This window comes from Haplochromis burtoni, unplaced genomic scaffold (assembly GCF_018398535.1).
Source record: "Haplochromis burtoni strain Fernald_Lab_line unplaced genomic scaffold, NCSU_Asbu1 Contig_80, whole genome shotgun sequence".
Taxonomy (NCBI): Eukaryota; Metazoa; Chordata; class Actinopteri; order Cichliformes; family Cichlidae; genus Haplochromis; species Haplochromis burtoni.
Window position 1 is genome coordinate 680167 of NW_024582441.1, and position 26999 is coordinate 707165.

General features: G+C 39.1%; 3 protein-coding genes across 5 annotated transcripts; 1 reads left to right on the forward strand and 2 right to left on the reverse strand.

Moving 5' to 3' along the window:
- Positions 1 to 4459: 4459 nt before the first annotated feature.
- Positions 4460 to 12534, forward strand: trpv6 (transient receptor potential cation channel, subfamily V, member 6). 2 transcript variants are annotated; one of them, XM_005925279.3, is made up of 17 exons: positions 4460 to 4578; positions 4752 to 4899; positions 4995 to 5092; positions 5180 to 5302; positions 5870 to 6010; positions 6173 to 6271; positions 8284 to 8459; positions 8554 to 8700; positions 8807 to 8886; positions 8992 to 9127; positions 9896 to 9982; positions 10077 to 10153; positions 10246 to 10411; positions 10564 to 10630; positions 10729 to 10997; positions 11092 to 11198; positions 12155 to 12534. In XM_005925279.3, exons 2-17 carry the CDS (start codon positions 4769 to 4771, stop codon positions 12384 to 12386), a joined length of 2136 nt encoding a protein of 711 aa, XP_005925341.1. In that variant the 5' UTR covers positions 4460 to 4578; positions 4752 to 4768; the 3' UTR covers positions 12387 to 12534. The 2 variants fall into 2 exon arrangements, with proteins under 2 accessions (XP_005925341.1, XP_042078076.1); XM_042222142.1 differs by having other exon boundaries at positions 4470 to 4573.
- A 107-nt stretch (positions 12535 to 12641) lies between these two features.
- si:dkey-26c10.5 (uncharacterized protein LOC563797 homolog) lies at positions 12642 to 18174 on the reverse strand. 2 transcript variants are annotated; one of them, XM_005925281.3, is made up of 7 exons: positions 17980 to 18174; positions 17631 to 17729; positions 14605 to 14712; positions 14193 to 14321; positions 13680 to 13831; positions 13447 to 13544; positions 12642 to 13108 (listed from the first exon to the last, which is right to left on the reverse strand). In XM_005925281.3, exons 1-7 carry the CDS (start codon positions 18068 to 18070, stop codon positions 12979 to 12981), a joined length of 807 nt encoding a protein of 268 aa, XP_005925343.1. In that variant the 5' UTR covers positions 18071 to 18174; the 3' UTR covers positions 12642 to 12978. The 2 variants fall into 2 exon arrangements, with proteins under 2 accessions (XP_005925343.1, XP_005925342.2); XM_005925280.3 differs by lacking the exons at positions 17631 to 17729; positions 17980 to 18174 and adding an exon at positions 14793 to 15005.
- Positions 18175 to 21117: 2943 nt separating this feature from the next.
- On the reverse strand, positions 21118 to 24856 carry zgc:92606 (uncharacterized protein LOC100000242 homolog). The gene is made up of 5 exons (XM_005925278.3): positions 24660 to 24856; positions 23677 to 23766; positions 22969 to 23047; positions 22023 to 22141; positions 21118 to 21210 (listed from the first exon to the last, which is right to left on the reverse strand). Exons 2-5 carry the CDS (start codon positions 23764 to 23766, stop codon positions 21145 to 21147), a joined length of 354 nt encoding a protein of 117 aa, XP_005925340.1. The 5' UTR covers positions 24660 to 24856; the 3' UTR covers positions 21118 to 21144.
- Positions 24857 to 26999: the final 2143 nt, after the last annotated feature.

Genomic DNA, 26999 nt, shown 5'->3' on the forward strand with positions numbered 1-26999 from the left:
TGCACTGTATTTGCTATCTCCAAAAAGTTGATTCTGTTCATCTGGACGTAGCGTTTTGTGGGAGAAACGTTTCGTCACTCATCCAAGTGACTTCTTCAGTCTCAGCTGACTGCAGGTTTCCCCAAATCTTATAAACAGTACATTTGGATAATGACTGAAACCAGCCCACTGAGGAACTATGGGCTGGGAGGTCAGTTCCTTAATCTTAATTATGCAAATTCTCATGACCACTGATCAACAACCACTGACCAAAACCCACTGATCAATGGCCATGAGTACCATTCACAGAGAGTTGGGGAATGGCTGCAATCACAGCATTGTAAGATGGTGACAGATGTACCCTTAGGCCCCCTCCTCAGATGGTCTTTCCCTTTTCAAGTAAATGGTCTCCTTGACTCCGCGCTCAAACCAGCGTTCCTCCCTGTCCAGGATGTGTACATCCTCATCATTGAAAGAGTGTCCACTGGCCTGTAGGTGTAAAAAGACTGCCTATTTATGCTGACGAGGTAGCTCCTCTGTGTTGTGCCATCCGCTTCGCCAGAGGTTGTTTGGTTTCCCCGATGTATAAATCCTGGCAATCCTTCTGGCACTTAACAGCTTACACTATGTTGCTCTGTTTGTGTCGGGGGACCCGATCCTTGGGGTGGACCAATTTTTGGCGCAGCGTGTTTTGGGGTTTAAAAGCCACAGAGACCCAGTGTTTAGAAAAAAGGGGATCACATGGATCACATGGGATCACTACAGGCTTTCGCTTGGGCAGCGGTTGTAACCTGCAGTCAGCTGAGACTGAAGAAGTTACTTGAATGAGTGACGAAACGTTTCTCCCACAAAATGCTACGTCCAGATGAACAGAATCAACTTTTTGGAGATTTACTTTCCTGGGTGATTGAGAATGCATCAATATGTATTTGCTATCACTTCAACACCTTTGAATGTGTCTCATATCATTGTTATGCAGATGATATCCAACTGTACATTTCTTTCACTCCAAAGAATGTTGTAAAAATATCCATCCTTTAAGACTGTATTGATGCCATACAGAACTGGATGGCTGCTAATTATTTTCAGTTAACACAGAGAAAAGTTTTTGTTTGTGCTACTGACAGCTTTGTTTGCACTCTGATTATTAGTCTTGGGTCTTCATCATTGTTTCAATCAAATGTCAAAAATGTATGTGTCAGGTTTGATCAGGCTCTTAGTTTTAATACACATATCAATAGCCTTGTTTGATCCTGCATTTTATCTGTGAAATGCTGCCCGCCTCAGTCGAACGGTGTCCAAGTCAGAATTAGAAATGATAATTCATGCTTTTGTTTCCTCAAAGTTGTAATTCACTGTACGTTGGCCTCAGGAAGTCCTTTTTGGATCACTTACAAATCACTCACTGCAAAGTGCAGCTACTTATTAGGCTCGCTAGTGATCTCACTTGACACCTATTTTGCTGTCTTTGCATTATGTATCTTTGTGATTATTTCCAGAGCTATGCATGGTTGAATGCCTACTTACTTAGTGAACTGCAGTCATATAAAACATGCAGGTCATTGAGATTTTTGGACCAAAACCTGTTGGTGGTTCATCTTTTTGGACTGAACATTAAAAGAGACTGTCTGTTTGAGGTTGTGGCTTCTTAACTATGGTATGCACCACCACTACAGTTCAGATTTCGTTTCTGTGAGCTGCAATGAAACGGTTAAAAAGTAGCTCAAGACTTACTTGTACAGGCTTGCTTTTAAATTATGAATATTATTGTTGTGTTTTAATGTCTATATTTTTATTTGATTATTGTTGTGAATAACTTTGTGATCCTTGTCTACAATGGTTCTACATAAATACATTTTACTTATTTACTTGGTGCTATGTTAAATTTAACTCATATAAACTATCTTCCACTGACATTAAGTTAAACACAAAGGCTCAAATAAACACTGTGCATGTCAGACTGTTGATGAAGATGAAGAATGTTAAAAAGGTGCAATTGGTTTAAGATTTAAATAAAAATATGCTTTAAACAAGAAATTAAATATTAATTCACATATATGAGTTTTATTATTTTTTGCTCACACTTTATGTGTTAACTTTACACATCTGGTTTTTAAGGGGTAAAAAAATCGCATTGACGTCTCAAAACGTGTGTATAAAATATGACACATTTGGCATTACAGGGTCAAAGAAAGATTCAAAATATTTTTTAACACTGAAAAATCTGATGATGAACTACAGAGTATTATGAGAATGACTCATGTGACCTGGAATTTTCCAGATGGCAGAGGGCGATGGTTTTACATAATCCAATTTAATCATGATTTAAAATACATATTACAATACATCTTACTTGCAATATCATTTAATGCAGTCTATTAGGAATAATTAAAGTTTGGATATTAAGAAGCATGTGGGGGGAAGTTTTTTTTTATTTTATTTCATTCTTACAGTTTTTCAAAGAGTTTTTCAAATTACTTTGATTAATGGCCCATGTGTGGAAAGTTGTAGGTTCAAATCTCTGGCCAGTCGGGGGACTTTTGTAGAGTCGCTCTAGAGACGTCCTGTCTGTGACTCTGTGGGTGTCCCTGTGTCCAAAGACATGCATGTCAGGTTATCAGTGAGATTGTTGGCTGACCTGTCTAGGGTGTACCCAGCCACTAGCCTCTAACTCACCTGTGATCCTAAGAGACGGAGTGTGTTTATCCTGCAGGCCGCAGAGGTGTACATTTGTTGTAATATCTCACAAGTGCTTCCTCTACAATTCACTTTGTTAATCATGTTGTTCTTTATGTTGTATCATTTTCTATTTTAATGCTTTGATTAATGCTTTTTAAAAATAAAAATGTTTTGGGGTATGCAAGTTAAATATGTTGGAAGGGTCAAAAAAGGTTTTGCGCTGGTCTATTTTTCTTTTTATCATTCTAGGATTTTTTTATTTTTTTTTTATAGATATACAGGATTATGTAATCCTTACACATTTATAGACTCACAGCTATAAGGAATCAGTCTCAGTTAATTTCTTCCTCTTGATCCTTGTTGTCCTGACAGATTTGACCAAGTTCACAAAAACTACAAAAGATATTTCCTGAAGATTTCTTTCATTTTAATTGCATTTCTATCACTAAACAGTTTGTGGGATTTTAGTTAGTTTAACTTTCGTTTTGGTTTGGCTCTTAAATAACGGTCATCAAGTACTATTAAGTCACTCTGGACTCAGGAGTCAGCTGTCATAAGATTTCTGTAATAATTGTTTTCTGTGGTGTCTCACCTCAAATTAACTCAGTGTTGTTACACATGTCCAGAAACAGTGAACACCAAAGCCACAAAATCATGTTTTTTTTACAGTGTTATTGTTTTCTTATAAAGACCTTAGCAGTTTTGAAACTACTGGTCTTTATGACACTGCTTAAAGATGGTGCTCTCTGTCTGGTAAACAGCTATTATCTCCACAATACTAAATGATGGCCACATCGGCAGCCATTATCAGGGCCTCCTATAGTCTTCCTAAACCCTGTTTATCCAGTGGTTAACCAGCTTTTTAGTCATGACCTAAAAATGGTGCAGAAAAATATGTGTCCACTACAGCCGAGGTGACCAGAAATTTAAATGTTCGCTGATTCAATAGTTTGTAAATAAATCAGATCTGTGTAAATGAAATTTGTGGCTTTTTATCAGCTGAATGTGTCAACTCTGAAACTAATTGCAGTTTCACAAAACAACACGCGCCATTAGCTTTGTTTTCCACATTCAGAGAAAAGTGACATTCTCTCATTGAACATGATGCTGCTGCCAGCCTCTAGATGATCATTATAGTCTTTGTAGTGCAGTAATTACTGCATCTGGGATCATTCCTGTTGACACATGAATGGTGCTCAACATGTTATATCACTGTGAATGAAGCTAGATGTTTAGTGTTTGTGTGTCCAAGAAGCAGCATGGTGGAAAATCCTTTATAATCTCCATATTTTCCAAATAATTCCAGTTTCACTCTGAGGATTTTGCTCATTCATTAAAAAAAAGATCCGAACTAAAACGCAATGCCATAAAGCGAGGTATAGAACAGCATGCTTGCAATTTCCAAACAGGTTTTCTTAACAGTTCACTACAAGTGGTGTGTTGACTGTCATGATCTTGCTGAATTTTCATAGTGGCCATGCAGGTTTCGGTGGTAGTCAGAGGAATGCTGAGAGGCCTGGTGATTGCATAGATATCCGCGAACTGGGGACTGGACCATTGTCACTTTGCTTTTAAGGAGATCAAGCCAATAATTTTAGATCAGCATGACAAAGGAATTCCTTGTCAACAGGGAGTTGAAGCACAGCTTTCTCTGTGGCACTTCTGACCAGTGAAAGTCTCCTTGCTCATTACTGCATCACTGTCTTATTCTTACCTGTCAGCTTTCCACGCATCCTCCTTCTCCACCCATTTGCTCTCATATCTCCTCCCTCTTGGCTGGGACATATATATATATTGGTGATGCCACAGGGATTTCATCTCTCCTCGGGGACATTTTTAAAGGTGGTGTGTCCACTTTTGAGTGTTTCTCTCAGTGTCACCAGAGATTGAGGAGCAGCAGTTTCATTGCTTAAGGGTGAGGTAAGACTGAAAAGATTTACTTTAATTTATTAATAGAAAAAACTACCAAAATCAACAATTTTTTTTTCCACCTGTGGATTTAGACTCCATAGCATTTATTTTTCAACCACTCTACTTTTGTCTTTCTTGAATTTCTTAAAAAACATTCCTAACTTTTCGTTTCACAATTCTAGTCAAACCTCAGGTGCCAATGTCACCGTCTTTAGCCAGATCTGCTCCGAGCGAGCTCAACCATTGGTGGAGCCAGCTGAAGTTTCGCCTTCAGAACAAAAAAGGATGGAATGAAATGCTGGATGAGACATTTCTGCTCTACACAAAAGGGTAAACTCCTGCTGACGCCACTTTCCAGTACATTCAGTTTTGTTTAAAGTTTTACCATAAATCTGATTTCTTGTTTCTGTCCTTCTGTCCCTCAGTGTGAATGACATTCCTCTCTTCTATGCGGCTAAAAACAACAGTGCTGGTTGCATCAAGAAACTGCTAGGTTGTGCATCCACGAATATCTTTGAGAGAGGTACGACTGAACAAGGAGTTTAAACCTTACATTGCTGCCTTTTTGGTGTGTTTTCCGTGATTTTAGAATGTGTATCTTCTTGTTCAGGCTCCCTGGGAGAGACGGCCCTTCACGTTGCTGTTATGAACGATAACCTGGATGCTGCTGTGGCTCTGATGGATGGAGCTCCTGACCTCATTAACGAGCCCATGACCTCTGAACTTTTCCAAGGTTGACATGCAGAAATTCATAACTGCAAAACACCAATGCACATCATGCAGACTGAGTTCTGTGTGTAACTATATAGATGTCAAGTTGGCAGCTTTTTGGTCTGCAATTCAAATAATTCAGCTTATTAGCAAAATCTGTGAGATTTTTGATACAGTGGATACAAGGGCATGTAAAAGCCTAACACAACAATTTAAGCAGGTTTTTAAAAAATCTAAGGACCTTAGAAAGTAAGCGAACTGAAGAAACTTAAAGAAACTTAAAGAAGTCTTAGTCACTTTCTTTCTAAGCTCCCTAATATTTTAAAAAATATTTTAATTAGTCAAATCATATCACTGAGGGTTGTTTTTTTTAACTTCATTATTTTATTCATCTAACAATAAATCAATAAAGGGCAACAAATTCCAATTATGAGGCCTCATCTGCTGCTTTTGGAGAGCAAACCCTGTCAGGGTTACAGTGGTGGATAAAGCAAAAGCATTAAGTGTAGGTTTTACCAAAGCTGGTGAAACGAAAACCAGTGTGTTGGCAGTGAACTGATGTACACTTTCTCTCTGTGCTCCGCCTCAGGGATTACTCCTCTCCACATTGCTGTGGTGAATCAGAACATCGACCTGGTTCGTCATCTGATTAGTCGCGGTGGTGACGTGTCCACACCTAGAGTCACTGGTCTGTATTTCAGGAAGAGGATAGGAGGACTTATGTACTGTGGTAAGCCAGCATGAGTGAACTTACGTAAAGAAATGTTTCAACCATTAATTACAAGGCCAGTGGCAGGACAATAAAACCCCAAACTGGTCCCAACATATGTGATAAAAAACAAGGCAGAGAGAGATTTTGTGCAAAATAACAAAACGCGTGGCTTTTCATCAGGCGAGCACATCCTGTCTTTTGCTGCTTGTGCTGGGAATATGGATATCATCTCCATGGTAATCGATGCAGGCGCCAGCACCAGGATCCAGGATTACAAAGGTATGAGCCCTTGAGTGAGAGAAGATCAAGTATTATTTTACACTGCTAGGAAATTTGACTGTGTGACTGCTTAAGCCACAAAATATTCTGCATCCCATGTGTTATTAGGGTCTTATTTTTAATTTGATTTATCACAGCATTGTCTAAAATTCTCACCACTAAAGGACAAAATCAACCCTGATGGGTTTGCCACTAATTGCAGCTTTCTGGCACTGGTCTTGTAATTTAAACTCAAAGAACCTCAAGAATTACTGTCAGGCTCAAACTAGCAATTTTCTTATCTAACCAACAGCTGAAAATGCAAAAAGAAAAATTGACATCAGCCTGAAAAGGTAAAAGTTTCAGGCTTCTTTTTTGTCAAAGCTAAATTATATTGAGGAGACTGTTCATATCAAAGACACTACTGAGGTATTATACAATACAATACAATACAATAAAACGTTATTTGTATAGCACATTTAAAACCAGAGGTTGCCAAAGTGCTTCACATAATCCAATAAAACAGTAGTAAAGTACAAAGGCGGATAAGCTAGCAGGTGGGCGGCATTGTTTAAACAAGCATACAAGTACACAAGTACGCAGATAAGGAAGCAAGACTTAACGATAAAAACAATAAAACAATGTAAGTAAAAGAGTAAAAGAGAGGAAAGGGGAGGGCAAGAAAGTACAATTAAAAGGCATGCTCTAGGAGGCCGGGAAGGCTAAGCTAAAAAGGTTTGTTTTCAATCTAGACTTGAAGGTCTGGATCGAGTGAGACGTGTGAATAGTATGAGGGAGGTTATTCCAGAAGTTAGGTGCGGTCACCTCTGGTTTGCAGCCGTGACCTAGGTTGCACCAAAAGTAAGACGATCTCAGTGTTCTCCTGGGAGTATTCACGTTAAGGAGATCAATAAGGTAGCTAGGTGCAATATTATTTATGATTTTACAAGTAAGCAGTAGGACTTTGAAATCAATGTGATGTTTAATTGGAAGCCAGTGGAGGCCAGTGAGAATTGGGGTGATAGACTCAAGCCTACGAGTACCAGTTAGAAGGCGAGCCGTGGCGTTATGGACGACTTGCAATCTATGAAGAAGGGCAGAATGAATCCCAGTGTATAGGGAGTCTAACCTGGATGTGACAAAGGCATGGATAAGCTTTTCTAGATCCTCACATGGTAAATATGGCTTGGCCTTAGAAATTAAACGAAGTTGATAGAAACAAGATTTAATAACAGAGGACACATGCTTGTCAAGTTTAAAGGAGCCGTCCTGGTAAACACCCAAATTACTTGCAGAATCGGAAAGATAATCAGCGAAGGGCCTGAGGACACCAGTTAGATGGGCTCTAGGGGTGTGACTGTCAAAGATTACAATTTCTGTTTTCTTGTCATTAAGGATAAGGGAATTGCTCAGCAGCCAGTCTTTACCCACATAGCAAAATTGGTATGACCCGGATCTGGCCCACACAATGTGCTTACACATGGCCCACATACCGCAAAGAACGACGGCCCTTTGGTGGCCCAGATCAGGTTTGCCAGATGTGGCCCACACATGGGCCAGCACAAGGCCAGTTGCAGACACACTGGTGGTCCTGTGCTGGTCCATGTGTGGACTGCGTCTAGCAAGCCTGATCTGGGCCACCGAAGGGCCGTCGTTCTTTGCGGTATGTGAGCCATGTGTAAGTTGTGTGCAACCACGGGCCAGTTGTAGACACAGTGCTGGCCCTGTGCTGCCCCAGAACAGTTTTAGCTCTGGCCCCAGATGTCAGCCTAATGTGTACCTTTATCAAGGCATGTAATAACAACATGTGCCGGAACATAATAGTAAATAACATGAGAAAACTCTGTTCAGACAGTGAATGGACTGATTCTTATATGGCGCTTTTCTAGTCTCCCGGATTACTCAAAGTGCTCTATACAACATGCCACATTCAGGTTAACCCAGCTGTGCATATCTGAATATGAGCGTCTTATTAACAATTAATAGCTTTCTCCTGTTTTCTTGTGCCTCCTGCGTACACACTCTCCACACAGGCAACACAGTGCTTCACATTTTGGTCTTGCAGCCCAACAAGAACATTGCCTGCCAGGTCATTGACTTGATTATGGCACGCGATGCAGAGCTGGACCAGCAAGTGCCCCTTGATATGGTTCCCAACTCCCGAGGCCTTACACCTTTTAAGCTGGCTGCAAAAGAGGGAAACACAGTGGTGAGTAGAACCTTGGAAGATTCACATGGTGACCCAAACATGAAAGGTGGAACAGATTGTTCCTAATCTCATCCTAACCCCCTGTCTCTTAAAGATATTCCAGCACCTAGTTAACAAAAGGCGTGTAGTCCAGTGGAGTCTGGGCCCTTTGACCTCTCACCTGTATGACCTGTCCGAGATCGACTCGTGGGCCGATAGCATGTCAGTGCTGGAGGTCATTGTGGCCAGCCAGCAGAAAGAGGTACAGAAGAATATGTAGGTAGCATTCAGGAGAAAATGCTAATTGTTATCAGGAAGTTAGTTCTGACTCTGAGATTTTTTATATCTCTTCTATTTTTGCTCTCCAGGCAAGGAAGATCCTGGAGGTCACTCCTGTGAGGCAGCTGGTTAGTCTGAAGTGGAACCTGTATGGGAAACATTACTTCAGGTAAGATTTTGTTAGTTTTGTTAAATCTGAACTAAAATACTTGAATTGTACACATGTCTATTGCTGTTTAACACACTGGGTTTCTTCCTCCCTTTTTGTTGTCAGGTTTCTGCTGTTTCTGTATCTCTTGTACATCGGGACTTTCACAATGTGCTGTATGTTTCGCCCCCTAAAGAACGCTCCAGAGAACTACACAACGTCAGATGCAGACAAAACTGTCTGGGTTCAGAAGACGCTCAAGGTGGGCCAGAACTATGAATTATCATAGACATTAGAAAACCTTAAACAGATCTCAACATTTTACTCACTATACTGTTTGAATGAGACACCTAAAGTGAAATTTTTATGTTCAATGTTCTGACTGTTTTTGAACTATCCCAAAAATATAATTAGATTTTTATTACAGCACATTTATTTTAAAGAGTCATATTTCAGATTAACCTTTTGGAAATAAAATATGAACATTTATAAAACTGACTGCCTAGAAGTAACATTAAACCAGCTCTCACGTGTTAGTACTAATTATTATGATCCAAATAGTCGATCGAATCTGCATAATGAGTACTTTGATTTCGTTTTCTACCCTTTTCTCTTTGTTTAATTTTTTCAGTTTGTACTTCTATTACATGAGTTTTATGGAGTTGATGTTTTGGGTGTAGATGTTTAGGTCAGTCCCCACTAAAAATTCAGATTCCTCTAATTGAATCCATTATTACCCCCTAGTTTCCCAGTCCCCACCTGCACTGGGGCCTGCTACACATTTTAGGAAGGCAACACTTTCATAGCGTGTCACTTCTACTTTGGCAGTTAGTACTTCCTGAACTACTGCACCACCAGAGGTTTTTTGCCCCAAATTACTTCAGCCATAACTTACGTAAAAATTCAAATACATAAGATCCACTAAATGCATGTGTAAATGCCAAACTTTACACCTACATAAGTTACACTGTCAGACAATAATGAGATTTTAATATTTATAACAGCATCATTTCCTCTTTGTCCACCTCAGGAGAGTTATACAACACATGGGGATAATGTGCGGCTCGCAGGAGAGATTATCAGCGTCATTGGAGCTTTTGTCATCCTTGTGCTGGAGGTGGACATTTAAAATATGCTTTTTGTTTAAAAATATTCAACAGTACATTACTGTGAACTGTTCTGACCTCATGCATCCCCTGTGCTCCTAACAGATCCCAGATATTCTGAGAGTTGGAGCAAAGCGCTACTTTGGCCAGACGGCACTGGGAGGCCCTTTCCATGTTATCCTGTAAGCAAGCACACACACCCTCTGAGAACCCAAGCAAAGCATAATGTTTGGGAACACTGCCTAACCTTGCTGCCGCTCTTGTTTTTGACCAGTATCAGCTATGCCTGCTTGGTGGTGCTGCTGTGCGTGTTCAGAGCCTGTGAGGTGCAGAGGGAGGCCGAGGTGATGGCGGTGTGTTTGGTCCTCGGCTGGTGTAATGTCATGTTCTTCGCCCGTGGCTTTGAAATGCTTGGCCCTTACGTCATCACGATACAGAAGGTGCGGATGGGTTTCTACACGAGCTCCATGAGTAACAAAAACATGACTTTGCTCTGCTCACACACCTGCTCACACATGTTTTCATTTGTTGTTTTGGTTTTTGAGGTTTTACATTTTCAGACTGAGCTCGCTTGTGTCTCGTTTCCCCCTAGATTATATTTGGAGACCTGACAAAGTTTATGTGGCTGATTTCCATTGTGCTCTTTGCCTTTTCCACCTGTGAGTATATTGTTAGCAATAAAAATAAACACAAATTTTACAAAACATTCTTTAAAGGAGACCTTCCTGCTCTCTTACAAACATTTTTTTCTTCTCAGCCCTCTGGATAGTCTACATGACTCAGGAGGTAGATTCCCTTCCTGCGTATCGCTCATATCCCATCAGCCTCTTCTCCCAATTTGAGCTCAGCGTTGGCCTCATCGATCTGCCTGTGGACCACACCATCCCTATACCTGCGATTGTCCATGTGTTGCACTGCACCTCCTCTCTGGTTTCCCACATCCTTCTGCTAAATCTGCTCACCGCCATGATGAGTGACACACAATGGAGGGTGGGCCAGGAGAGAGATGAGCTCTGGAGGACTCAGGTAACAGGGTTATTACACACACATGTGTAATCACCTCTTCAGCGTGCGTTAAGCATTGCTGTGTCATGTTTACAGCTGTAATGTTGTTATTCAGGTGGTGGCCACGACGCTCATGCTGGAGAGGAGGCTTCCTCGCTGTCTCTGGCCTCGACTTGGGGTCTGTGGGCTGAACTATGGCCTGAAAGAGTGCTGGTATCTCAGGTAAGATGCAACCTTGTGTCAGGAACAGACGAAAACCCACAGAAATCACCTAACACAGCAGAAAGGGATGTTGTCTTTAAAAATAAAGTCAAACAGGAAGTTTGTACAGAAACGACAGCCACAGCTCATGTCACGCTATAAAATGCTCAATTCTTTTTTTTTTATTGTAGTTCTTATATTACTTTCACACCTCCTAAGGCTACACTGCATGTTTTTCTTAGACGATTCTTTTCATTTTTGCGTCCGTCTCATCAAGGTTAAAGAGGAAAAACATTCAGCCTGGCTAACAAAAGCTGCCTTTCAGTACAAATCAATTCAGTCTATTTCTCAACACATCAAATATTCCTTTGGTTGTGTTTTTTCTTATTTTATCTCAACTGGTGAATGCTCATATGAAAGAAAACATGAAACAAAAGCCAAAAGCTTGAACTTCGAAGTGCTGTATCTCAGTTTTATAAGTTCTTTCTACTCTTGACATACAACTTTGAATGCAAGCACTTGTTTGAGCACAAGCTCCTGTTTGTGAGGGCCAACCAATCAGAAGACAGGTAGTTTAAAGTGAATTGGACAAATATGAGTTGCTCCAAGCCAGTATAAGACTAATAAGGATCATTTTGAACTGCAAGTTATGGAAAGCTAGTGTAGACAGGGAAAATGTGCATAATACACCCTTTTAAGTGTAATAGTAGGTTATATATGTATAAGTAGGGGGAAAAATATAGTATTAGTAATACGATAAGAATGGTGCTTCTCACTGCAGGCACAGCATTACTCATGGGTGAAGTCCATCAAAGGCTTTCATTTAGGGTCAGTGGGCAAAACTGTTTTCCTTCTGTACGTGAATAAGCTTTTTGTTTTGTAGGTGGGGCCCAAAAAAAAAACGGAAACTAAAAAGAAGAGTGTAACATAATTAATTTTGAAACATGCGTGACTTTCTTTATTCGTCTTCTTTGCAGGGTTGAGGAAAGAAATGACTCCATGATGCAAAAGATGCGGCGTTACGTAAACGTCTTCTCCAAAGAGGATGAAAAGGAAACGGAGGGAGATGAAAATTCTGACTTCAAGGGAACCTTGAAGCTGAGACTTAAAAACAAAGGAGGATGGTGGGAGCTGGTTCGACACAGCGCTTTAGGTTTGGAGATGGAACAGGATGAGCCAGAGGAGGAACAGAGCATTAAATATGTTTAGAGAGAGACGCCATCTAACCCAGAAGTTCCTTCCTATCATCAACTTTGAGTCATATCCATATTAAATAGATGTAAAGAATTGCTGAATTTCAGTGACCTTGGGGTGAAAGAACCACACTATCTTGACTTTTCAATATAGTAAACAGTGCAATTATTTCCGCAGTATTATACCATAGAACAGACTGTGATTTTTATAGAAATATGAAAGATGTCTAGCAGGAATATATGCTAAAAAACAACAACATAGAGATTCATCTTATCATGTAGGTAATGAGTAATTTTATATGAGAATAAAACTTTCTTAAAACAGTTTCACTGTCACTTCATTTGTAAAGCAGACAGCAGATAATAAAATCATACAAAACAAAGGAGCAAGGCACTTACAAAGCTTTACAATCAAATATTAGAGCAGAAATTATTCCACACTAAGCTGCAAGAAAATCTACTGTAAATAAACTGCTAAGTGTCAGACTTAGCAACTGTTATCTAAAAAGCTTGTTTATATTTCTTTGCTGAATACTGGAAAGAGATGTCTTGGCATGTTATTGTTGAATTTGATGCTTGCTGGCGGAACAGATTTGCTCGCGGTTCTTTTACAAGAGCTGCAGCTGACAGATGAAGTAAGTGGCGACGTTGCAGGGAGCTCTAATCCAGTTTCTGGCAGATGGGCCTGTGCTGTCTATGATCCCACAATTCCCAGTTCTTGGATCTTCTGCCCAATAGCTGCAAAACAAAAGAAAGAGTCATTAACTATTATTCTGCAATCTATATCTGGATTTTTTTTCTTTGTTTGAACAAAGTGTCCACTTTATTAGGTACACTTGTAATTCAATTTGACAGCTGTACAATAAATGTTTTATTTTATAAGCTTATTAACACATGTATATTTACACATAATTTGTTATTATGATGGATCTGTGACCAAAAATTACCAAACACCAATATGCACAGTGCAATAGTGGCAACCCTGATCTAAACCACAAACAACTATGTCTAAACTACCCTATTAGTCAATTGTCTGTTTTAATAACTATTTATAGAATCATTTATAGAATAAAGACCTCTCTTGCAGCTTTGTGCTGTCAACCCAGGTCCATTCAGTGCCTTTTTTAATGGTGCCGATCCAGTATTGGAGATTCCCTTTCTGTGTCAGAAAGTCCTAAAAGAAAAAACACCATTGATGCGTAACTATTAGCAATTATTACCACTTCATAAACTGCTTGCTTGTAATATATAAGCATATAGTTAATAACTCAAGGAAGGAAGAGAGCGGCATAAAAGTTATCAGATTCACCTGAACTTCTTTGCTTGTAATAACAGCCAGAGATCCCCCTCTGGAGGTGCAGTTCTGCTCGCTCTGGTGCCACTTCAGTCTAAAAGTCGACAGGAAAAAGCACGATCGGCCAAAGGTCATCCACCCATCACCACACAGCCGGCAGCCATGATCTGGAAGCAGAGAGAACAGGAAAAGCTTATTTAAAAAACAGGTTAATGAAAAAGTAAAAAGCTGTTAATCAGACCTGAAGCTTCCCACACTCTTTTTTTCCTTTGCATATTCAAGGGTTTTGCTTGTGATTTAATTTTCATCATATTTTCATCTTTATGCATGTATTTTTTCAGTTGCACAGAAATCTAAAAGAGTCTCAATTTTTCCTGTTTTATAAACACAAAAAAAAAGAAGCCAAAGAAGAACACGAACTTGAGTCGAGACTTGTTTAAAAACTAATTTGAATCATTCTGAAAGCAGAACTATAGCTAAAAACAAGGTGATTGAGAAAGAATCCCCCCACTTTTTGTGCCTGCTCACGTTTAATGTGAATAGCTGGGAACTGGGCCTGGCAGTTCTCGAAGGAGCATCCTGGAGCAAACGCAGGTACTGCTTCTTTAGCTGTTGCACTTTCCTCTACCACCGGGCAGACTGTGGGTCCAGTTTGCACTAGAAATCAGAGCACAATGGGAGGAGATTTGAGAGAAGGAATAATGCCCTGAGGCTGCAGCAAAGCAATAAGCAATAGTTTTACTCCTTTGTTATGCACTGTTATGAGAAATAGAATTTTAAAAATCCATAGCTGAAAACAACTGTGCACCATTTTGATCCTGCTCTGCCAGGACCTTCAGTCTTACGTAATCTGCTTTGGTGTTATAAACATGGTGGTGCCAGGAAGGGTTTGTTATCACAGCGCTGACATGAATTCAGATCCATGGCTGCAGCTACTCACGTTTCAGGCTGAGGATAATGACAACCACCAGAAGGACGATGCACATTAAGGTGAGGAATAAGCACACTCCACGGTACAGACGCACATTTCCTCCAGTCGGTTCTTTGCCTGAGGAAGACGACATCAGATAAATGTTAATGAGCACAACAAAGACCGCCATGAAGCCTGCAAAAGCTGCAGCTTCCTACCTTTCTTCCCCTCCAGTTCAACCGATAATTTGGGTTGCAAGTTTTCATCAGCCTCATCTTTCTTATCCTCACCGTAACTGCGGCAGAATTTAATATACATGGAGAAAAACGTCCTGGTATTTGAGAGAAAGCTTGTTTGCCCTGTTGTGCTCCGTCTTCTCTGCTGACTCAAGACTGGCTGCAACACTGCAGTTATAGGACGCCCCCTTTGTCTCATCACCATAGCAACTTGACCTTCATAGATTCCTAAGTTATTCATGGAGCACAGTGCCTGGCTTGTCCTTGAATGACCCAAACTTTAAACTCTCTTCCTGTCTCTCTCATTTTAAACATTAGTCTGTGTGTGTGACAAAGTTCCGAGAAAAACACAGACACAGCAGACTTTCTCCTTCAAAACAGCAGATAACTAATTTCAGATCAGTATTTATGTCTAATGCTTTGGAGATACGGAGGATGCACACGTCACTGATGCAGATGTAAAACATTAGTCTGTAAATATCATGTTATAGTACAAGGTTTTGCAAAGAAAGAGGACGTGGGTGACGACTTAATGAAGCACAAGAGAGCAAGACTTGTTTGTTTGTACCTCAGCAATGTAATAAAAATATCTTCCATTAATCTAATTAACAACATATTCTTGTAAACAAAACCATTATTTGATTTCACCAAATTGCAAAAAAGAACATGACTCATGCTGTGATAGCTTTAATTGGCTTTGTTGCCTTTTTGCGGGTTAGTGATCATAAAAAAGTTAGACACATTGCTGTGCCATGTTGTCATGCCGTCTTATGTACTTATTTATTTATTTATGCAGCTGTTGTTGTTGTCTTAACGACTAAACTGACTCACTACAACAATAAAGAACGATTGAAGTTCAACACAAAGGCCAAACTACAACAGGTTGTGAGTAATGTGGTTAGAGGGAAGTTTAGTTAAAATTGTTCTTTGTAAAGACACACAACAGACAGACTTCCTGTCAGACCGTTTTGCCTTCAGGCTGTGGGCGAATTTTTATTCGCACTGGGTTACATTAACAGCACAGCAACCTCAAACTACATGTGGTCTTATCATAATGGTTGCACGCAAATTGGATTAAAATGATGTAACAGATGAAGGAAAAACTCAAGAACTAAGCTTAATTAACCAACCTAAATTATAGCAGTAGCATTTCATAACAAAGCCCAGATCTTACAGAGTAATTTTACACAATTACGTAAGTAATTCTTCTGGACTTAGGATGTAATTTGATTAACTAAACATACTTACTTTTAGTGATACTTAGCATTTACAGTTGACATACGTGAAATTTCATTACTATAGGTATTCTGGACAGTTTCCAGTATATACCTACAAAGAGAAGAGTAAAGAGAAACTATTATTTTATTTTATTTAATATAATATAGTAATATAATATATATTTATAATGTAGTAAGGGAGGTTCCGACCCTTTACGATACAGCCAGTACCTTTGATACTAACGTGTAGATAGAAGGTAATTATTAGTAAAATATTCTATATCACATTTTACTCTATAAGAGACATGAAAATTAATGCTAAACAAATCATTAATAAAGAAAACATTTTGGTAATTAATTGATTATATGATAACATAAATGATTATACAATTAAAAAACTAAACAAGAAGAGGGCACAATAAGTTTTTCTCTAAAGTATCCCAAAGTACACACTAAAAACATTTTTTTTCACCCTTCTTCTCTCCATTAAAACAGAAAATCCTGAATCCCATGTTCTGCTGAGCCTGCTTAAAAGCATTTTTAGATACTAAAAATTGCACAATTTCCATGTGATTTAGACGAATTAAACCGAAAGCGCATGACAATAACACCATAAGTTGCGAAATCATGAAGCGCCACCAATATATCTAGTTCTATTTTCCTGTATATTACTCTTTAATGGTGAGATTATTGATTATGTTAAGTAACAGTTTTATTAGCAGTGGCAGCTGTATTAATACTGCTTTTAATTATAAGACAGCAATATTTCAGAGTACCTTATATTTCAGGTAAACTTACATTGTTACTCCGCAGTGATTTTCATTTTTCTACTTTTTAACACAAATTCTTTTTTATATATATTGCAATATCTCCAGACATTAGTAAAAACACATTTTCTTGATGCATATCATTAGCATTATAAATGCATGGGAAAAACTGAGGGAGCTTTTTATGCCGAAACAATTTACTTAGGACAAAATGGTCAATAAATTCATTTGTTTTGAAAAGCAACAAATAATGTATCACGTCAAAGATCATTGTCTTAATAAAGACAAGAAATCTGCCTCTACATTGTAAGTTTTAGTGTAAAACAAGAAAACATCAACAATAAATCACTAAAAATAAAAAAGACGGTCACAGCCCTAAATACTGCAAACTGAAACATTTAATACCGTATATCAAATATTCAGTACTATATTTATTTGATAATCCTACAAAAACATTAAAAAATAGTATTATACAGACTACAGTAAATTCTACAAAGATTTAAACATGCGCAATTTCACTGCAATGGTTACTATTATACACATTTTACTGTAACTGGTGATGCGGTTTGAAGATTACCAAAAAAAACCCACTTCTGCTTTTTTTTTTCTTTTCTCTTTGGCTGAATCGTTTTTTGTGAGAAACCAAAATATTTACTGCTTTAATTTATCTCCCAGATGGTAGATTATAAAGACAAAAAACACATTTATTATTATTCTGTATAATAATGATACTAAATCCTGTGTTTTACCTTAAGCACGTACTGAAAAAAGAAAGAACGAGCCCAAACTGGGCAACCAACCAGCTGAAGACACAAATATTTTGTGTAAAACTGTACCCAGTATTTGTTTTCGTGAACCAGCCGCAGAGAAAGCTTCTGAATAGACATCCTCAGATGAAATTTGCAGTTTGGCGTAGTGGTCTTGTTCTGCTTCCTCTAAAGATAAAAATACAGATGGACACATTTTAGCAAGAGAAATGAACCAACTGTGGTCGGCTTTCAAATAATCTGGATTTTCTAAAGTAAACTTTTTTAAAAATCTCAAAACTTTTAGGATTTTCTTTTTATTAAACAAGTTTTGAATCTTTTGCACAGTTTACTTACTTTACATAACATTTGCATGACTTGTATACATAATTTTCATTTAGACTTTGGTACAATGTAAACAGCTTCTTTTTTTTTTTACCTTCTTTTTTCACCTCCAGCATCGGTTCGCTCGGTCCTTCATCCCCTTCTTTGCCTTTTTCTGTCTCTTTGGGGATCTCTTGCATCTCCATGGCTCCCCTCTTCTTGTTTTCTCACAGTTTCGATTTTGCTGGAGCTTTTCAGACCTGCCTAGTCAACTGACAATGAGCTTATGTAACTTGTCATGCAGTTGCACAGACACTAAGTGACTTAGACTTGAACTTGGACTTAGACCTTTTATTGTCATTGTACAGTTGCTTGCACAATGGAATTACGTAACAAGACCACAGGGTTTAAAAGTAAAAGACAATATAGAAGAAGAAAAATATATATAGGAACACTATGTACACTAGAATATAACAAATAATAAAAAAGGGTGGATGGAAACTGCACATCTGCCAAAATATTGCACAAAAAAGACATTTTACATTAAATGGAGAGACATCTAGAGCTGGTAATGGAGTCCAGGATGGAGAGTGGACACCTTCTCTGCCGTTTTGATGACCAATAAGGAGAGAGGGTCTGGATGACCCTCTCTCCTTATTGAGTGCAACCAACGTACCACACAGGGATGGCGTGCACCAGCACACTCTCGATTGTGGCACGATAGAAGGACACTAGGAGGTCAGTCTGCAGCCTGTTGCATCTCAGAACCCTCAATAAATGGAGGAGCTGCTGAGCTTTCTTCATTCAGGCTGATGTATTTGTAGTCCAGGACAGGTCCTCAGAAATGTGGGTACCGAGGAACTTGAAGGAGGACAACCTCTCCATGTAGTCACCTTTTATGGAGAGGGGACAGGTGGTTTTCCTGTGTTTAGGGTAAGGTTATTGTGGTCACACCATTCTGTCAGACCCTGGACCTCTGTCTGTGTTGTCAACGTTGGTGATGATTCTCATCAGGGTGGTGTCATCTGCAAATTTGATCATGATGTTGCGGGGTTGCGGGGGGTGCAGTCACTGGTGTAGATGGTGTATGGGAGAGGACTCAGCACACATCCCTATGGTGAGCCAGTGCTGAGTGACAGGGAGGACGATCTGATGACAGATTGTGATAAAGTTTTTTAACCATGCACATGTAGCGGGGGGAGGAGTCTAAGTTTACCAGCTTGGCTATAAGGATGTCTGGGGATGATGGTATTGAAAGCCGAGCTGAAATCAATGAAGAGACTTCCTTACTGAAGTCCCAAGATTCTAAGCAGAGTTTAGGGCAGTGGAAACAGCATCCTCTGTGGACCTGCGAGGGCCAAAGCTGAGTGGGCGGCAGTCCTTTATGTGCTTTAGGACCAGCTTCTCAAAACACTTTGCAACCACTGGTGTCAGTGTGATGGGTCTGTAGTCATTGAGGCCACTGATGATGGTGGACTTGGGGACTGGTACTATTGTCGCTGATTTCAGGCAGTGAGGGACAGTGGCATGTAACAGGGAGAGGCTGAATAGTCTGGTGAACACAGGAGCCAGCTGGTCAGCGCAGACTTTGAAGACGCTCCCAGGTATTCCGTCAGGGCCAGCGGCTTTTCTCTGATTAACTGCTTTGAACACATTGTAAACCTGGTGTTCTTGGGGAGTAAATGTGTGTGGGCTGTGCTCAAAGGCGGCTATGGGCAGGGTGGTGTGAATGGTAGGGGTGTTTACAGTTCTCTCAAAGCAGGCTAAGAAGTGGTTAAGTTCCTCTGCTAATGAGATGTCTATTTTATCTGTATTTGCCACATTGCCTTTGTAGTTTGTGGTGTGTTTCAGGCACTCCCATATCTTCTTAGAGTTGTTATCTGAGAAGTGATCCAATAGTTTATTTGAATAGTCAAGTTTTGCTGCTCTGATGCCTTTTTTAAGGTCTGCTCTTTCTCTGCTCTACATATCCTGGTCCCCAGATTGGTATGCAGAGTTGCATGCCTTTAATGATGCCTGGACCTTACTTGTCATCCAGGGTTTATGGCTGTGGTCTACCCGTACCCGCTTTTACATGGTGACAGTGTCCATGCAGTGCTTGATGTAACCTAGCACTGCAGCAGTGTGAGTCTCTAGGTCGACATGTTCGAAGACACTCCACTCTGTGAAGGCAAAACAGTCCTGCAGCTGAGCCAGAGCTTCCTAAAAAAGGTGTTGATAGTTTGGTTGGTGCCCTTTGTCCTTTTCCTGAGTGGTGTGTATGCCAGGACAACGAGCAGAGAGAGGTGGTCAGACATGCTCAGGTGGGGGAGGGGAACAGATCGGTAGGCTTGGTTAATAATTGAGTAAACATGGTCCAAAGTTTTGTTCCTCTCGTAGGGCATTTCACATGTTGAACAAATTTAGGCAGCACAGTTCTTAAGCATGCTTGTTGATCCCCTGCAAATGTGTACTCCCTCTGGATCACGTCCGTTGCTGTTCGGAGATTATGTCATGCAGGTGTGCAAGGGCTGAGCTAGCATTAGCGTCTGGTGGTATGTAGACTGCTGTTATTAATGATATATTATATATATATATAATATATATATATATTTATATATAATATACTAATATTAATAATAAATTATCTGATTATAATATATAATAATATTATATAATGATAATAATTTGAATTTAATAATAATATACTTTATTGATCCGCGTGGGGAAATTCCTCTCTGCATTTAACCCATTCACTCAGTGAAGCAGTGGGCCGCCAATGGGCGCCGGGGAGCAAGTGTGTAGGGACGGTACCTTGCTCAGGGGTACTTCACGTTAGCCGTTCAGTGGCAAACAAATAAGAAAAGAACACACACAATGGATGGCTTTTTTTTTTCCACAAAAGTTTATGATAATTTACAAAAACAAAAGTACTATTTGCATTAAATACAGGTAAGTGAGGAAAAAAAGAGCTCTCTCAACATAATTGCAATAAGTTCCACTTCTTACAAAGAATTCGTGCTTTCAAACCTTCCTGTGTTTTTGTTTACTGAGTAAGGAAATCAACATGACTTACCCATCCTTCTCCCCTTAAAATACTGTTGAAAGTTAAAACCATGCCAGCACCACATTGTTTTATACAAAGCTTTTCTTCCACCATGCACGGTAGTTACTTATCAAAGCTACTATTATAGAGAATAAAAGGTGGATGTGAAGCATTTCGAAACAGCCCCAATTCTTTCTTCAGCCCATATCACTCTTCTCATTTGCTCTCTTGCTTGCTTGAGTCTTTCGTTCGTCCTCATGCACCGTACACGCTCTCATTACTGTAGGTCATGTAGAGAAACAGGTCCTCTTCATGGTGCTCCTGAACACATTAAAATAGCAGGGAATAATCCACAAATGAGCATGAAAAGTTTGCGAACTTGGAGACACACAACAACAATGAAAAACAGAAGTTTAATTTGGATGTGAAATAAAACAAGTCAGCAATTTATCTAACTTCCTTCTCTGACGAAGTGTAAAAAGAATGGGAAAAAAATGTGTCTTCATTTACACGTTACCTTTAGAGCTAATCAAACCCTCAACTGTATCAAGATGTTCACTTCTCTTTTCTATATATTCTGATTTTGGCATCACTTTTCGGATGATAAAATATCACTTAGCTCATCCTTACTTCTGTTTACTTTCTGTTAGGCGCGTATTAATAGGATTAGAAAAAGCGAAGTAACACTGCTGCCTAAGCAGATCTGCCAAAAGAGTTTCAGAATGTGAAGACAAATTTAGTACCGGTATGTTATGCCCAGAGCAGCAACTTTTTAAAGCTTTTTCCTACTTTTTAAGCCACTTAACATGGACCTTCAAATTATTCAAGCATTAAAAAGGCACCGAACTCAAGGGATGAACCAGTGTTGTGTCTATACATACCAGACAAATTAGCAGAGAACCAATTTTAATTTCTTTAGTTGGATCTATTAAAAACATTCCGGGTTTGTGCCTGTTTCAATACATTTCTGCACCTATTTTCCATTTTCCTAGAAAAATATAAAGAAATGAGGGGCTACTCAAGACTATTCCACAGTGTTTTTTGCATTTTTTTTGTTTTGGAAAAGGAAAGCAATCTCTAAATGTGGATAACTGTTGTTGTGAGTCTGTGCGTGCGTGCACTGAAATGTTTACCTCATATACTGCAGAAAGAGGGGAGCTGGATGGGGGAAGAGAGTTGTTGACAAAGAAGAAGAGCGCCTCCTCTGGTCTCAAAGACACACGCTGACGGATTAGGAAGCACAACTGGCCGACTAAAAAAAGGGGAAGGAGATAAAGGAGTGGATGGTCAGCGTATAGCAGACACAGGAGTTTCACTTCATGTAAGATGAGAAAGGAGGAAAAAACTGATCATGACAAGTCACAGATCAGTCTGTGACTCAACCAGTTACCGTAAAACAAAACTTCTGTAAAGTTAAGAGAACTACCAATATATTAAAGAGACCAATAAAGGAGAACTGGAGAGCTCTCTGTAATTTTATCGAGTTATTATCAAACAGACCTATGATTCCCAAAGTGTGGCTGGTGCCCCCTGTTTGACAGGGAAGGTACTGCGGGAGGGTTGCAGTAATAGCAGAATTTCGTTTGAAATTATGAGTATGTACAGTTACATATATATGTAAATAGTATTTTTTATTCACTTTTGATTTACATAAAAATGCATTAAAACTGGTAATGGGAGGTGGTTAGTTTTGTTTTAATCAAAGTGAATGGCCTCCTGCTGTGCTGCTCCTCCACTGACACTTGAAAATCTCTAAATATGTTTAAAAAGATGCCCGCAAAAGCTTTTAACTTATTAGGGACATCCTGTCTGGTCCAAAAGCTTTGGAAAGTACATCATAGGAGATACGGTTGGCTTGTGTGGATAGAGCAGATATTTGCTGTTTAGTCCTGTGTTGACTGATCACCAAAACCAGAAGAGCAAAGTTGACACTGGCTTAAAGTAATTTGAAAACAGCTTTGACATTGCATAGTTTGTCAGGCCCTGTTAAAATATAACACGTCCTGCTTACAAATACTCTTCAATCATTCACTTTTTAATTTTTCCTTTGGTTTCAAAATATCTGTAATGTCGTTTCACCTGTTAAATCGGAGGGTACTAAGTATTTCTTCTTGTCCAGTTCAGGAGCTCGTGACCTCGGGGACCTCTCAACAATGATCTGCAAAAACACACCCCGAAACAAAAAGCAATCATTAACAAACAAAGGCACAGAGAACAAGTACCTGAATATAAACAAGAAAAAAATCATTTATCATTTATATATATATATATATATAAAACAGCAGTCTACATACCACCAATTAAAATGAGTCTTAAAGAATAATAATGTTGTTGTCATTTTTTTTTATTACAAACCTATGAAGTAGATCTATTACACTTTTATTTGCTTTCTGTCACATATATACTGTTACAATGGTGGGTGCTCACATTAAACATGGCCAAAGTTCCAAATATTGAGGTCAGCAGATGTCCAAATAATCCCTGAGAGGCAAAAGTGCCACTTTAAAGTGCCAGCCAATCAGATGAAAGTTGTCTTAAAGGGAGAGTAGCTACAACAGTTGATTTAGAGAGATGATGAACTGAGGTCCAGTAGAAGACCGAAGATAGAGCCCAAGAATTTAAAAAAAAAAAAATGCTTAAAATGACCATAGAAAGTCCACCTTAAATTAGCTGTGCATAATTTTCAAGAGTAAATTGCTAAACTTGTTAAGGCACTTTGTTGTCCGTGTATAAATTTATAAAAATTAATCAAGTCTACTGGGAAAAAGTCACTGTTGTTGTACTCACCGGTATCTTGTCGGGATGCTTGGCCCGAACTCTCTCTCCCTCTGCTCTCCTCACTTCTAGTGGTACTGAGCGCTGGTACTGACTGCCCATCTGAAACCATACACAGGGAAACATGAAGTTTCTCACAATAGCTATATTTATGCAGTAGACAAAGGAGAAAGCACACTGGTGGACTGACTTCAGTGCCCAGTGCATTCAGTTAACAAGTGATGATGACAGCTGGAAGAGTGCATCATTGTTTAATATCAATCCATCTTTAGGTCAAGAGTTTTGCAAAGGTCGTATTAGGAGTTGTGGACATTGTGGACATTGTGTACATTGCACATTTTTGTAAGCAGGGTTAGAGTTTTCCATTAAAATAAAAACAACACAAAATTGTACCTTAAATCTATCTGTCAACAGCACAATACCCATTGCCGTTTTTGGAACGGGAAATGTATTTTTATTTTTGTCAAACTTTGCAGACCTCACAGTCAGCTCTGCAAAGTTATGATGGGCTAATTTTTTTTTTTGATTAGATTTATTTTTAGGAAACAAAACAATGTTTACATGTTCATTAGCTCTACTAAAACAGGGCACGACCATGACAATTAGACTTAAAACGCATTTTAGGTTCAGTCAGGTTGCTCCTGATGGACAAAAATAATGTATGACATTTCCTTGACTGATTTTTATCAGTGTAGAGATTGTGCAGATTGTACAGATGTACCGTTGTGATCATGGTTACACCCGTTTGTGGGTTCACGTAGGTTGGGGTCATTATGAAGTTAGGCCACGTCATTTCTCACAACAGCACCGGACTAAGCTCGCTTCCCGTATGTTAAGCAAACATAAAACAACCAAACCCTTAAAATCATTCAAGTCCAAGTGCCTCCAAGTCTAGCATGTAAAGGCCGATCGTAATTACAGTGAGAGAAATCCGATACGATGCTATGTAATGCTAGTAACGGCAGCTAACGTATCAAGACTGACTGCTCACATACCTTTAAAACAAGTTTTAGTCAAAACAGGTCAGAAAAAAAGATATACTCCAGTGGTGCTCTGGGCTGTCAAATTTCCCCCCCAAAAATAACCAGAATTCTTTTTAAATGCTAATAAAAAACGCACGATCGCGCACGAAACGGCTATCGCTGTCAAAGATGTCGACCGCTCTACTTATTCTGCTCAACGAAAACAACAACAAACACTTTAAACCCCGCCCTCTGTAAACTTAGCCAATCGGGGACGAGCAAGTAGATTGACAGCGGAAAGCACGGAATCTATTGGGTGGATTTCTCGATCCGTGACCATTTGTCACCGCCTCATATTCCTTGAGTGACGGCAGACATAACCAATATGTGGCTGTATGTGAGATTGCATTTGAGCCATGCCCCACACCCATGGTCGCACACAGTCTGGCTACGTGCACAGCGTGATTTTTTTTCTTTATCTGAACTGTTCATTTTGTTCTAGAAACAGCTCCTGCAGACGCATGCCAGCAGTTTAATGCAAGTGAACTCTTACTGTGTACGTGCAAAATTACCGCCGGTGGTGAAGTTTTTGTTTACAAAAAACAACATTGATTGAAAGAACTCCAAGCGTGCACAATGTTCAAATACGTGTTGTACATTGTTTTGTTATGTTTTATGCTGCTGTATGTACATCTTGGATATGTCCTGTAGATTTTGCATTATATGAGTCCACTCTCCTGCATGCAGGGCCCAATTTCAAAAACATACAATGCACAAAAAATACACCACATAAAGATTAAGATTGCAAGATCGATTACTTAATGCAGTGTATCAGGTATGGAAACTTTGTTTGCTGGATTGTGAATTTTTTATAATAGCTCTAGACAGTTGCATTTCCCAATACGAATCCACAGAATGAAGCTTCAGGCAGTTCAGTTTAGGCATGTTTATAAACCATGCAATTATTCTCATAATTACAACTAGGGAGGTGAGGTTAACATTTTCTGCTGCTCGCCTTCTCTATTTATGTTTTCCGTGTGGCACATTCTGCCTTTTTAAGTGTATTAAAGTTGAAACGTTAACATTTTTGTTTTGTTAAAACTCACGCAACTCAATGTCTGGCTTTAGCTAGTTGTGTAAATTGCTATCATAAGTTATACATTGTTACTGATAATGCAAACTAAAGAAATTTTAAATGTTTATTGACTGCTGTGAAGGGAATGAATGGCTCTACTCACGTTTAACCATAAAGTAAACACAATTCAACATTAACCCAGCGTGAAAACTTTACCTTGGGCGACATATATATTTTAAGAAGCTTATCACTCCTGGGAAAATAAAAGAAAGCTGCATTTTATGCAAGCTTTTATAATAAGGTGACAGACACAACTGCTCTTGTCTAAGTCTCTTATGGTGAATCAGCCCATAAAAGCAAGGAGTTTTGTGTCATTCAACTGGAACATCATCATCTGTAGGCAGCTCTCATACCAGACAAGTAACCAGTTGCTGTAAATCTCCACTGTCTGCAAAAAGCAAAAATACAAGATAAATGAGATAACGGAATGAAAACCGTGATAAGACTGAAAAGATGACGACACAAAACTGTCTAACAGGATGAAGCAACTGGTAATGAGAGATTTCCTTGTGATGCAGATCCAGTGCTTCTGATATTCTGTGGGAGGCATTCTGCAGAGATTTGGGCCACCCTTGCATCTAATCTGCATTCAAAGTCCACCCTTAAACGAGACCAGAGACTCAATACTTTAGCAGATGATTTCATTACTCGAGTAATTCAGAAGAGAAGAAAATGAAAGAAAAAGAGATTTATCAACAAGACGTCGAAGATATTCAGACTACTTTCTATTTAACTTTAATCTTGGTATTTTTTGTGAAAAGAGAGCATTGCTGTACCCAGGGGTGCCTCCAAGTGGGGGACCGGGGGGGAGAACAATTTGCTTTTCTTTCTCTCTTTTTTGTCGTATTTTTCAAGTAACCTATATTTGACAACAGCATAATAAAACTTGTAATTCCGCTTTTAGCGTGCCACCCGAATCCTTTTAGTGGCCCCCATATGGCCACACCTTTGGAAAAATCTGAAGGAGCCCCTTTCTTTACCTTCTCAAGAAGTTTTAGTTTTAATTGTTGCCTCTGCAATGCTGCGTGTTGTTTTCTTGATAATATTCTGGTCCGAAACAGCATGCACATGTTCAGGTCAGATAACAGAAAACAGGAAAGATGAAATATGCAAAGGTTAATCGTGATAACAGTGTATGAAATAAGAATCAGCACAATTTTAAAATATACATTCCTCTACCAATTTTTTTTCTTAATTTTCTTCTTTTAGCAGCAAACAATTTTACATCAATTTTCTAT

Coding starts and splice junctions, on each gene's coding strand:
- trpv6 (XM_005925279.3), top strand. CDS start 4,769: ATGTCACCGTCTTTAGCCAGATCTGCTCCGAGCGAGCTCAACCATTGG. Junction 4,900..4,994: donor TTTCTGCTCTACACAAAAGG/GTAAACTCCTGC, acceptor TCTGTCCCTCAG/TGTGAATGACATTCCTCTCT. Junction 8,887..8,991: donor TATGGGAAACATTACTTCAG/GTAAGATTTTGT, acceptor TTTTGTTGTCAG/GTTTCTGCTGTTTCTGTATC.
- si:dkey-26c10.5 (XM_005925281.3), bottom strand. CDS start 18,070: ATGGAGATGCAAGAGATCCCCAAAGAGACAGAAAAAGGCAAAGAAGGG. Junction 17,730..17,979: donor GCTGGAGGTGAAAAAAGAAG/GTAAAAAAAAAA, acceptor TTTTATCTTTAG/AGGAAGCAGAACAAGACCAC. Junction 14,322..14,604: donor CATTATCCTCAGCCTGAAAC/GTGAGTAGCTGC, acceptor TCTGATTTCTAG/TGCAAACTGGACCCACAGTC.
- zgc:92606 (XM_005925278.3), bottom strand. CDS start 23,766: ATGGGCAGTCAGTACCAGCGCTCAGTACCACTAGAAGTGAGGAGAGCA. Junction 23,048..23,676: donor AGCATCCCGACAAGATACCG/GTGAGTACAACA, acceptor GTGTTTTTGCAG/ATCATTGTTGAGAGGTCCCC. Junction 22,142..22,968: donor AGTACCCTCCGATTTAACAG/GTGAAACGACAT, acceptor CCCTTTTTTTAG/TCGGCCAGTTGTGCTTCCTA.